At 36.4% G+C, this 13,487-nt stretch overlaps 1 protein-coding gene across 1 annotated transcript in view; it reads right to left on the bottom strand.

Moving 5' to 3' along the window:
• Positions 1–248: 248 nt before the first annotated feature.
• Positions 249–13,487, bottom strand: part of Cht5 (Chitinase 5) — a 36,113-nt gene continuing 22,874 nt past the window's right edge. The window contains exons 6-11 of the mRNA XM_034980149.2: positions 11,829–11,952; positions 10,544–10,741; positions 6,926–7,222; positions 3,367–3,573; positions 2,432–2,506; positions 249–1,510 (exon numbers count right to left, since the gene is read on the bottom strand). Of these exons, the coding sequence (XP_034836040.1) occupies positions 1,385–1,510; positions 2,432–2,506; positions 3,367–3,573; positions 6,926–7,222; positions 10,544–10,741; positions 11,829–11,952 (1,027 nt within the window). The 3' untranslated portion in view covers positions 249–1,384. The remainder of the gene's footprint in view (positions 1,511–2,431; positions 2,507–3,366; positions 3,574–6,925; positions 7,223–10,543; positions 10,742–11,828; positions 11,953–13,487) is intronic.

The following is a 13,487-nucleotide window of genomic DNA, read 5'->3' as shown; positions in this document are numbered from 1 at the left end:
ACACAGCCTCCTTTCTCCGCTCCTTTTCAGTGGAAAGTCTGGAAAATCACTCTAACGGAGCTTTATGTGCTTTAACCGCCTGTCATAAAGTGCATCTAATCTATGGAATAATAATAATCTATCAAAGTTACTAAGTACCAATGTGCATAACAGGTCACAGCAGCCTTACAGTTTTCGAAGTGTTGAGCTAAGTATAATATGCCACAATATACCTATGGTTAAAAGGAAAATAAATTAAAACTACAGAAAAAATTATTAAAACTACTTTATTAGCTTCAATCAGCAAAATAAATAAATTAACGTAGAAAATGACGATCTATTTCCGAAGAGCGCTAAGCCCACTTAAGGACTGGCAGAGCTAGATAATTGCATAGACTTGCCTGTCTATAAAAAAACACTTAGCTTTTTTATTTTTAGCGCGTCGGAAACATTCCGCCTTGCAGTTCTTCCTTACAAATAAATGATGAGCAAATTACGTTGCAGAAATAGAGTACAATAATTGAGCATTTTCACAAATCATTTAGATATCTAAATCGTTTAAATTATATCATAAGGTAAGGGCAGTCAGTGTTTTTGTTATTTTTTGTTCTCGAATTATCTAATTCTTGTAACGTATTCTTATATTTATTTGTTCTGTGTAAAACAATTTCAATCATGCTTTAAAAAAATATATAATTTTAAATAATGAAGTTCTTATAACTGTCAATTGTTACATGATCGATACTGTTTTAGACTTCGTTCTTAATACTATTTACAGCAATTAAATAGAGCAAAAAAATGCGCGCAAAACTTAACATACCTACTATAATTTTAACCGATTTTAATAAAAGTGCATACATTTGTTTATCTATTAGGTATAAAGTGCTTGTAAAATGTTACTTACCAACTGAATTTCGGGGTAGTATTTATTGAGGTTTTGCTTCGTGATTTTTCACAGGCAGGTAAGATAGCAAGTGTTATGAAAAGTTTTATGTGATTTCTCAAGGCAGTAAAAATTCCATATCTGGAAAGTTGGTATTGGGTAATTCTCATGCAAACCACGTGCCCTACACTCCTAGTCCTATCTATGCTAATCTAATTAATAAATTGTTAGTTTGTACTTTGTAGGGAGCTAATCTCCGGAACTAGTGATCCTATTCTGAAAATTCTTTCACTGATAGCTAGCTATATTATCCCCGAGTGCTATAGGCTTTGAATCATATCATACGGATGAACTCGCAAAGCAAAAAGAGAGGTAACAGAAAATCAGCTCAATGGATAACACAATGACAGCGCGCAAAAACTTGCGAAATTTGAAAGTAGGTATTTAGATCGGGATCGTACTAGCTATATTATGTAGATATTCTATGTATGCACTTTTAAAAAAATATTATTTCTTTGCAGTTTACGAGTGACTGCAATCAGCCCGGTTTGCATTCTCCGGCCAATCGCAAACATTCAGTTGAATATTGAAGACGGTACCGGGCTGGCACTTGAACTCCAAGCCTTCGCCGTTCACGCAACGCCAGTACTGAAAAAAAATCGGTATATCAAAATAACAATAAATAAAATACATTGACCTTTAGAAAGAGACAGCGGTTTCGTAGAGCATTGTCTCTGTCGTTGAGACCTACAAAATTTCACATCGGTATGAGTGACAGAGACAACGCTCTACAAAGCCGAAATCTCATTCTAAAGGTAGATGTACAATATTTCTTGCCGGCTACTGTATTTTCTTGATACCAGTGTAGTGCTTTGTTACAAGCTGAAAGCATACTTTAGGTTACAGTGGGCGGAGATGAGACTGATACAAAGAATTGTATAATCTCATTTTATTATAGAGGAAGGCGACATGCGCGGCAAGCGTGATATGAGACGACTTCCAGCCCGCTTCTAGTCCGCTGGACTGACGAAATTTAAGAAGGAGAGGAAAGTGGATGGATCAGAAAGGCGGAGGAATAATGTGGTGGCACACTCCTAGCCGGGAAATATGCAGCGAAGGTGGAAAACGGACTAATTAAACCACATGCACCAAAACGAATGGGGATGATGCCTATGTCAAAAATAAATTATTTTTTGGTAATTATTAGGTACTTCAATAGAGGGAATTCCAAAATTCGTAAAATCCACATTCGCTGCTAGTTTTTAGTTTGCTAACCATTTTAAATTATGTACATCCCAAAAAGGAGGTGGTTCTCAATTCGGCCCGTTTTTTATATGTATATACGTCGATTTTTTTTATCTAGATGTATTTCATACAAGCTCCCGTACTAAGCAAGCATTTGATGTCCGATAAAAAGTTGCTGATTTGACTTGTAGTCAAAAATCTATCCCACACATTTTGTTTCTCAGAAAATAAGATTCTCGTAGTTCTGGTGGTTCCTGGATCTTGCTCTATCAATGTCAGAAGTTGAAATAAATAAATTATCTATAGTTCATAATGTTATCTTACCTTTTTACAATTCTTTTTGTCTGGAATGTAATCATCCGAATTTTTGCAAACTTCCGGGATGTCCACTTCATTTTCCTGTTAAGTACAAATAATAGAATTTAGCTGAATGGATGTTGTTTTAATAAACGCAATGTAATTGCTATGTACCGATGGTACTTATCTAAATATATAAAAGGAAAAGGTGACTGACTGACTGACTGACTGACTGATCTATCAACGCACAGCTCAAACTGCTGGAAAACTCGGGCTGAAAATTGGTATGCAGATAGCTATTATGATGTAGACATCCGCTTTGAAAGGATTTTTTAAAATTCAACCCTAAGGGGTTTGAAATTTGTGTAGGTTAACGCGGACGAAGTCGCGAGCATAAGCTAGTCCATATTAATTTCAAACTCACAAATAGCTTATTTTGATGTAGTGTAGTTGAGAAAAATTCGATGAATAATAATGAAAAAACTGTCGGGCGTATGAAAATTATATTTTCATTATTGATTCAACTGTTTATATTTGTTGTGTAAAAATTCTATATGAATAATACTTAACTGATAAATTAGTTAATCGGCCAAAAATTTGTGATAATTTTCAAAATTAGCCATTTTTATGTTATTTCCGATATTAGTCAATCATAATCCATTCAAAGTAATTTGTGTACCAACTTTGATATTAGATTCAGTAATTTAAAGAAAATTTTATGTTAAATCAAACAATGGGCAGTCATTAACTTTACCTACCCACTTTGAATAAATGACTTTGACTTTGCAACGCGATCAAAAATTATTTCGTCACATTCTTCTTCTAATTTTGGTTTATGGCTTATATTCAGGCCACCATGATTTTTATTACAAGTGACAGCTGTTTCAAATTTAAGTATTTTTTTTTTAAACTAAATGAAAATAAGCATTCATAAAAAATTTAAAAATTAAAGTATAATATACCTCTGGTGCCTGTTCGACCTCCTCTGGAGATTCAGGGCTCTCAGCTGGAGCAGGAGTCTGTGTGGTAGGTTGTTGCGTGGTAGGTCGCTGAGTGGTAGGTTTCTCAGAGGTGGTGGCCTGTGTAGCAGGTGCCTGAGTCGTGGTGGTAGGTATCGGTGCGCCCTCAGATGGATCGGATGGCGTTGAAGGTGGCTTTGCCCATTCAGGCTGCAAAATAAAGATTGATATGAAATTTTTGATGCCTATAAAATGCGTTGTACCTTTAGTTGGTATAATGTGGCTAATTCTCTTGTACACAATCTCTAAACTAAACTAAAATTACACGTCTAAATCTATTGCTATCCCTTTCATAATGTTGCTTGCGGAAAAGAATGGCACTAGATTTAGACCTGTTAATTTAGTTTAGTTTAGAGATTGTGTACAAGAGAATCGGCCCCATTATTATATCTATTACGTTTGATTTAGTAGGTTATTATGCGCCCGATGCTCTGACCGCTAAGCCACGTTTCGCTTGCTGCCAGTGACGAAATTTGTGATATGTATGTTCACTCAGTACTAGTAGAAGCGACTGTTAATGCCATCAGTAGCGACACTTTGCAGTTATCGAAACTACTTTCAAATGCCCATATTACAATGCAGCTCTTTGAACGAGAAATGACATGTAAAAAGCACTATTATAAAAATAAAAAATAAATTTAGTTTGGGTTGTTATCAGAAAATACCCTGCGTTTCGGCTCCATTCATCCCTCACAGGTGTATTCCCAAAATTATATTTGAATTATCAGAACCAGCTCAACTTTTTCGACCTAAGCCTATTATCACCATGGTCTGGCAGCTTGCACCAACATACGTGTCATGACGTCAAAACTTTCTAAATTAAGTCACTGGTACATTCAACGGATTATCATATAAGTCGTAACAGCAAAAGTTTACAAATCAAATATCACAAAACAGCTTAACTTTACCAATAATAACATCCATCTAATAATATCTATATCCAAACTTCCATAATATTATTACAACACAAATAAAAATTAGGTAAGAAAAGTTTTTATATTACCTACAAAAATAACAATATTAAGCCTACATTTTCGTAATCGAAAACGTCCTTATTATTATAAATTGTTTTTATTAAAAGTTATTCAACTTTTGCTAGATTACATTGTTTGTACTAATCTTATGTCCCTTCTAATATTGAAATCCCAGTGAAATGGGTTTCTCTAGTATTTTTGCGAGCCTCAGCCAATAAAGGGACAGCCAAATAATTGAATTGGGGTCACAGAAATCCAAACCAAACCAATATAAAAATATTTTCAATACAGTTGATCAGTTTTGTGTTAGTACGAATTGAATTATGGGTATTATCAGCATTTTGAAAATTCTGAATTCTGTAATTATTCTGATTGTAAGCCGCACGAACCGTCTACCTACTCTTCATATTATCTTGTGATCAATAAATATTATTAAAGAACTACATAAACTCTTGTATAAATAATATATTTGGTAATAAATTAAAATATTTTTTAGTGGTTCTGACTTGTGGGAAGGTATTGAAGTCGTTTTTTATTTATTTGTAAAAAAAAAAATATTACAATAGGGTTCAACCTAATAAGAAATAGCTTAAACCTGGTAAGAATTAGTTATCTCGTGGTGCAAGTTTATCCCACGTTTTTCTTATAGTACCTACCTAGTTACTATTTCTAAAGAAAATGGCGTTGTTTCTCAAGCCATGTGACGTCATGACGCCTTATGAAACTAAACACAAACACGACAACCCTTTTCGCGGGGTTGAAATACTTTAAATACTTTGTTTCACTTATCGATCGAATAAATTGTTTGTGATTTTTTTAAATATTTTATTATCACCTTAGGATCAAATTAAGATACATTTCAAAAAGGGTAAAATACTCTATTGAAAGGTACAGCCTACAGCCGTTGAGATATACCTATGGAGCAATATACCTCAAATATCAGGCGTCAAAAGAGCGCCCCTGATGATTACACATGATGTAAGATTTGATCTAAACATTTTGAAGTAGACATAATAAAGTTAGCAATATTATTTAGAGAGTCGATAAGGAAAAATATAGATGCGACACCAATTAACAAAAAGCACGTTTGCAGAAATTTTATCAGGACACAAGTTATGTTGAGACCATTAATTTACAGTACGCGGCCGAAAGTAATGTACATCGGCCTTTAGAAGGAGATAGCAGATTTGTAGAGCGCTGTCCCTGTCGTGGAGACCGATAAAATTGCATATAGGTATGAGTGACAGAGAACGCTCTACAAAGCCGAAATTTCATTCTAAAGGCCGATGTACATTACTTTCAGCCGCGTACTGTACTTAGGCATCAAGCACCTACTCATATAAGTAAGTGATCATGCTAATTTGAATTTATGGGGATGTCAGTTTGCTGGAGAAGACAAATATACATTAGGTGAACTGCCGATTGGATCAAGCCTAAATATGTACACAAAAACTACTATGTACAAAGAACGAACAAAAAAAATCATGTAAGTTGGACACTAATATGCTTACTTGATTCTGAGTGGGGCCATTTTACGAGACTATAAGCACGTTGTAATAATATCAAATATGAAATTCCTCTGGGTATAGTTAATTAAAATTTTCAACGTTTTAATAAAGTTTATATCGTCTGGAAGGCATGTCGAAGTTTTATGAAGCCCAAATGAACTTTGACTCACCCTTAATTTCTCATAAAAGGTGAATGGCAGAAGTTTTGTATCATTTACCTTCAAAAACCATTATGTTATTTTTTGTTCTTCATTTTATCAATGAAGATGGGATTTTATTATATACTTACTTACAATTTAGATAAACATACATACCCATACTAATATTATAAAATGCAATAGTATGTCTGTCTATTACCTTTTTGTCTATTTTGTCTGTTGGGTGACTTTGGCCGCGCTAGTTACTACCCTACCGGCAAATCCGTGCCACCAATTGATTTAGCGTTCCGGTACAATGCCGTGTAGAAACTAAAAGGGTGTGGGTTTAATAAAAAACTACCATACTCCATCCAGGTTAGCCCGCTTCCATCTTAGACTACATAATCACTTACCTTTCTCTTGATGTTTGGTACATAAGTACCTAGTTAACCACCTGGCGACTGACATAAGGACAGACCTTTTCGTTACTTATTAGTTAAAAATCTTACGTTTAGTTAAAACCAAAGTCTGCATGAACATAGTCGTGACTCGTGAGCATTAGCTAGTCTACAAAACTACATTTGTAAATCTACATTTGAGCAAATACAGATTGATTTGATTTGATACACTAATATCATAGTAACAAACAAGTAACAAAGTCGTGAGCATTAGCTACTCTACAAACCTACATTTGTAAATCTACATTTGAGCAAATACAGATTGATTTGATTTGATACACTAATATCATAAAGAGGTAAGTTTGGTTGTAAGGAGTATAATCTCCGACATTCTTTCACTGATAGATAGCTACATTATTCCTGAGTGCTATAAACTAAAAATATATTTCGTAGACGAAAGAAATGCTAGTGACATGTAAACTTACAGTAGGCGTAGTGTTTTCAGTGCGGGGAGGAGGCACAGAATACGAGTTCATGTGCTTGTACAATAGCTTCATCAATGGATTGGTTTCCCCACAGAGACCCCTGAAATCGTCCATATCAACAGCCCAGGTCATGGCTCCGAGGTAACCCTTCTGCTTGATCCAGTTCATTTTGATCTCAACACTCTTCTCGTCTTCGTAGCCTACCCACTGGGTGCCTTTGTAAGCGTAGGGGCATTTGCCGTGGTCATCCCACTTCTTGGTCCAACCTGATTTTGGGTCGTCTACCTCGGTACAAATCTGCAAAGAATTAGGTATTTTACGGTGATTCATTTTTAATTAATCTATATTTGTTGTTTTCAGAGTCGGGAGGTCGTGGGTTCGATCCCGGGCACGCATTTCTAACTTTTTGGAGTTATGTGCGTTTTAAGCAATCAAATATCACTCGCTTGGGATGTATTTCCAAATAGTGCTTAGGACGTCCAAATATGTTATTATACCTCAGATTCATCGGCGCTATGCGCTTTTGTAGTTGCTATCAATATGATTTTTTTATCAGACAAATTCGTTAAAATGCGTACTAAAAGTTAAATATGATATGGATGCCTCTACTAAAATAATGAGAAAGAAAAACAAATATTTTTTACATAATATTATTCTCTCGGCAAGGACTTTCAAGTTGCAAAATTTCACAAGAAAAGCGAATGAAAGAGTAACTACAGAAAAACAATAACAAATTCAAGACAAAAAAGTGTTTATTAAATATTTTCAGTAAAGTACAATTAAATGTATAATGAAATTCTTAATAGTTTTAGCAAAGAAACAACAAAAGAGACAACAAGTCTACCTAATAATTATTTTCATTCCTTGAAACGCTTTCTTTTGTAGTCCTAGGGCCCAAAGCACACACGATATTTTTAGCATCGCCAATAGGCGAATCATTTTTCTTTTCGGAAGCTATTCAGATTTCAGCTGCGTTTGATTCCACGCTTTATTGATTTATAGTACTTAGGTATCGAATAAATATACAGTGACTGCACATTTTACTATACATATTAATACATACGCGGTGCAGCATCAAAGTAGTCTCATTGATTTCTACGTAACACCTACCACGATCGATCGCAGTTGCGGCCAAAATTAATACCTGATAATCAATCTGTGGTAGCTGTGTGTGGAAGCTGTGGTAGCCTAGTGGTTAGGACGTCTGTCTTCCAATCGGAGGTCGGGGGTTCGATCCCGGGCACGCACCTCTAACTTTTCAGAGTTATGTGCGTTTTTAAGTAATTAAAATATCACTTGCTTTAACGGTGAAGGAAAACATCGTGAGGAAACCTGCATGCCTGAGAGTTCTCCATAATGTTCTCAAAGGTGTGTGAAGTCTGCTAATCCGCACTTGGCCAGCGTGGTAGACTATGGCCAAAACCCTTCTCACACTGAGAGGAGACCCGTGCTCTGTAGTGAGCCGGCGATGGGTTGATCACGACGAATCAATCTGTATCTGTAATCTGTCGATAACTTATACTTACCAACGTTGTTATTTGACAATAAAACTGGTATAGTGCGAGTTGGACTTGCCCACAAAGGGTTCCGTAGCATCTATAAGATATAACACTATGTATTTTCTTTTTTTGTATTTTCATGGCGGCTATTTAGAAATTCGCCATCTTGGTTATAATTTGTTGTTATAGTGGCAATAGAAATACTTACACACTCTATGAAAATTTCAACTCTACTTATTAGGGTTCATGAGAGACATGTCCGCTGACAGACTGATGGACTGGTAAGCGGACAGCGGAGGCTGTCCTTCGGGTATGGAACCCTAAAGGACCATAAGCAAAAAACAACGTTGCTAAGTAATATAACGACAAATTACAAGACAGGATTGATTTTATTCATTTCGGCCGTTAGTCGCCAAAACGCGATGGACATCAATGCACTCGCTAACACACGCGATTCGGTTGCGACTAAAATTATCGAGTATGCTTTGGCCTTAAAACACTTGAAAATGGTCGATGAGATTAAATATTCATCATAATGTGCAAAACCATTTTCTTCATTACGCGAGAGAGTTTGTTAGCACCTGCCCGCTTTACAGTGAAATATTAGCGACGTCATGTTTGTACCAACATTATGTTTAAGCTGTATTAATTTGTTTACTCTGATTACGTCTTTTCTGTGAAACCAAGCATAAGTCACGCAAATTGCTAATGCGCGTGGCCGCCATTTTAGTGACGTCAGCGCTAGACTGAAGTTTCGAACTGATGGTATATTTTTATTTCGGCTGACGTCAAAATGACGTCATTTCGATGTTAATGAGACATGGTTCCAGCGCATTAGCAATTTGCGGGACTCATATGTACGTATAAAGAATTGTGGGAGTACCTACCGAATAGAAGAAATATATTATCACTCATAATAATATCTTACACTCCCATAGCTCAGCTCAGTCAGCTACATATGTATTTTAGTACATACATAATATTATACATTGAGGTAAACTAAGAGATATGTTCGTACCGAGGGATATATTACTATGTCAACGTGAAATCTAGCTTAGCAATAACTCATCGAAGCTCTAGTGGGAAATAATTCATAGAGCTAAACTATTGCAACGAACCGATTTTAGAGGTGAGTTTACAACACATCTGCATCAATCACTACGCTTAAAATATCATCGTCATCATCAGCCCGTGGACTTCCACTGTAGGACATATGCTTTCCATAATGAGTGCCACTACACCCTTTCTACGCCTTCCTCATCCAGCCACTTTCCGCAAGTCTCTTTATATTATCGTCAGTCATCGTGCTGGAGAGTGCCCCACACTACCCTTGTCTATACGCAGTTTCCACTCTAGGACTTTTCGTCTGCAACGACCATTGCGTACGACAAGCGTAGCTTTCCCTCTGCCACTTCAGCTCGGTAGGTCTATAAAATCTCGGTTCTTCTGAGATTCTTCTCATTTCGAATCCCTCAGGAAAACGATCCCCTCCCTCTCTTCTAAAATACAGGATGTAACCAGAACGCTGGCAAAAACGAAGACAGGTGATAGTGCTGATAATAATCAGTGATATGATACCGAATAAAAAAACGCAAAAAGAATGCGAAAAAAAATAAAAAAATCTTATATTTTGTAAAATTTCACGATACATTGCATATAAAACTTCTGACCGACGCTAGAGGTCAATGAACGTTCCGTAAATAGGCCACTCGGAGTCAATGCCGCGTCGTAGGCGGGACATTGATGCGAGTTTTGTACGCTATACATTGTGGTTTTAAAAAATACTAAATCACTAAAACTACAAAATGAGGCAACTGGTTATTGGTATTGGATTGTGTTTAGTTAATATAACAATATGTGTGTGATGGCGTGCTCTTGGGAAGGCCTATGTCCAGCATTGGACGCAAATAGGCTGATTGATTGATTGAATATAACAATAACGCTAAGTTTTTGCTAGCGTTCTGATTACACCCTGTATGTCTTAGTTGTAATGATGTGCTTAACTAATCTATTACTAACTTATACTATTATACTGACTATTATTGATGTATTTCGCCACATCTAGATTACCTTTAAAAATAAGAAGTATTGTAAAAGCGTTTGGTAAAAGGTAACAAACCTCGTAGTAAGACCAGAATCCCGTAGCATTGGTGTAAGGCGCAGGGTCACCACCGCCAGCCTCCTTGTTGATGTATGTTCCAAGCCCATAGTTGTTGTTGCCAGCAGAAAGGGTAAAGGAACGACCGTAGAAAGGAATGCCAACGACGAGTTTGTTAGAGGGGCAGCCCTTTTCCTCCCATAGGTTCAGGCCGTCGTTCTAGAAATTAACGCATAAACATACCTATAAGCTTCTAAGCTGCTTGAGTCTTAACTCTTAATTAGATGCTGATTGCTTGTCTTTGAAAATACGTGCATAGTGCACATCAAAAATATTATTTTACGCAACAATTTCCACAATATAAAATCAGTGATCAAAATTAAAATAATTCTGATAAGTAGGTAGGTAGTTAGGTAGCTATCTTTACAAAAGCTTATGTAAAGTAGTAGAGAGCGTAAGACTGTTTGTGTCACTTTACCACCAAGATCGTAGTAAGGCTTTTTATGAAAGCAGATTCTACTTAGTGGAGCCGGCAAAAAATAAAAGGATTATTATAATAACTAGATGATGCCCGCGACTCCGTCCGCGTGGATTTTGGTCTTTTAAAATCCCGTGGGAACTCTTTAATTTTCCGGGATAAAAAGTAGCCTATGTCCTTCCCTGGGGTGTAAGCTAACCCTGTACCAAATTTCTTCAAAATCGGTTCAACTGTTGGCCCGTTAAAAGCTAGCAGACAGACAGACATACATACACACTTTCGCATTTATAATATTAGTATGGATAATAATAAAGGTGCATGACTCACAATGCATAGTATAAGTATAATATTATAATTTAAGTAAGTAGGTATATGAATTACTTATCTATGCCCGCGACTTCGTCCGCGTGGACTACAGAAATTTCAAACCCCTATTTTACCCCCTTAGGGATTAAATTTTCCAAAATCCTTTATTAGCGGATGCCTACGTCATAATAGCTAATAGCCATATTACAGCCTGATTGCTCTACTAGTTTGAACTGTGCTTTTATAGATCAGTCAGTCAGTCAGCTTTTCCTTTTATGTATTTAGAAGATACCTAATTTAAGTACAGTTCTTGCAATTCACGAAGGCAAGTGGCTATCATGCTTGTGTTTAAGTCGTATCGGTATAAGGTTGGTACTCTAAATGTGTGCGTTTGCGAGCGCTTGCTCGCGACTAATTGGTCCAACATGCACGCAAACTTACGCAGTGCCCGGATATCCGACGTAACCAAAAGTATAGTCCACTCGCCTTCGTGAATTGCAAGAACTGTATAAGAAAACGTACCACATTGAGTTTTTCATAGGCCCACTGGTCATGTGGACGCTTGTAAAGGGGAGAGTGTACGTCAGCGAATCCAGCCCAGTTTCCACGGAGATCGTAGGACATCACATGGATGGCGTCAAGTTCTCTGTAACAATACAATAAACATAAGCTTCCATAGCTCAAATGTTAAGAGTTAAGACTATCGTCTAGTATACGTGACGCGAGTAAGTATTTTTTTAAATGCTATCCGTTTCACGCCGCTTCGCCGCCTTCTTCTCGTGAAAGATAGAAAGAGTTGCAAGTCCAGTGCATTTTATTCTTGAAATATTGTTTCAGGTGATAACGAAAATTAGACAGGTTTGGTCTCATGCATTAGATTCAGTACACCTTAATCTATTTGTAATTTTTTTTTAGTATTTTAAGTAAAAAGTAAAAAAAAAATTATTTAATTTTTTAATTTTTAGTTAGTTACACCATAGCTCGCCACGTTCGAATTTTAAATAAATTTTTCACGTTAGCGTATAAAATGGACTTTTGATGCGAATTTCGTACAAAAAAAGCCTTTCCGAACTAGTTAGATGAAAAATTTATTCATATCGTGAATATGCCGCATAGGCTTTTCTTAATGTGTGGAGATTAACTGTTAATTGCTCTCGTAGTTTGAGAGTTGAAAATACTGTAACCACATTATGTGTATTGTGGCTTAAAAGCTAAACCTGTGCCAAGAAACTACTCCTAAACTGCACTTAATGGCCCTTTTAAATAAGACTCTCTCGGAATACCAAAAGATCTTGGAAGCGTTTAAGTTATTATTACAGTTCCTACTCTAACAGTAACTTTTAATCATTAAAACCATTTGGATGACACTTAAAATTACTTCAATGGAACAACTTCAAATGATAGTGAGGTGCCTACTGAATTTTTTTTAAAGATTTTTAAGTGTAATGTTTTTTTTTGATGACAAGTTAGCACTTGTCTGCGATCTCACCTGGCCGGGTCGTAAGTGATGATACATTTTAAGATAGAAACGGTGTAACTTGGAAGAGGTGTAACGTAACGGTTTTATTACACCAGACACCCGATTGTGTAAGAAAAACGTATTCATGGTTATCGTAATCGTCAACAAATTTCAGCTCTTTGATTGGTTGTTTACATTTTTTTACAGCCAATCAAAGGGCCGAATTTGTTGACGATTAGAATAACGATGAATACGTTGTTCTTACAAAAATGTTGGGCATATCCCCTGTCGTTTCTAAACGTAATCGTACCGGAACGATAAATCGTTGGTGGCACATTTTTGTCAGAAGGGTGGCAACTGGAAAGTAGGACCACGGACGAAGCCTCCCACCAGCCCCCCAATAATTGTGTAAGAATAACCATTTAATGGCTATCGCAATTGTCGAGAAATTCTGCCCTTTGATTGGCTGTGAAAAAATTTAAACAGCCAATCAACCAATCAAAGGGCAGAATTGTTTGACGATTGTGATAGCGATGAAATGGTTATTCTTACACAATCGGGGGGCAGGTCTGGTGACAACCAGAGACAATTAAAACATTTATAAATTTCTAAATTGTCTCAATCTTACAAGGGACCTGCTACTGACAAGACTACAGCATCGCCAGAGTCGTCGTCATCGTCGAATTATCATTAATATTATAAAAAACGAATTTGCGGGCATC

Source organism: Maniola hyperantus, chromosome 21 (genome assembly GCF_902806685.2).
Source record: "Maniola hyperantus chromosome 21, iAphHyp1.2, whole genome shotgun sequence".
NCBI lineage: Eukaryota > Metazoa > Arthropoda > Insecta > Lepidoptera > Nymphalidae > Maniola > Maniola hyperantus.
The sequence above is the reverse complement of the archived record's forward strand: the minus strand, read 5'-3'. Positions and strand labels throughout refer to the sequence as shown.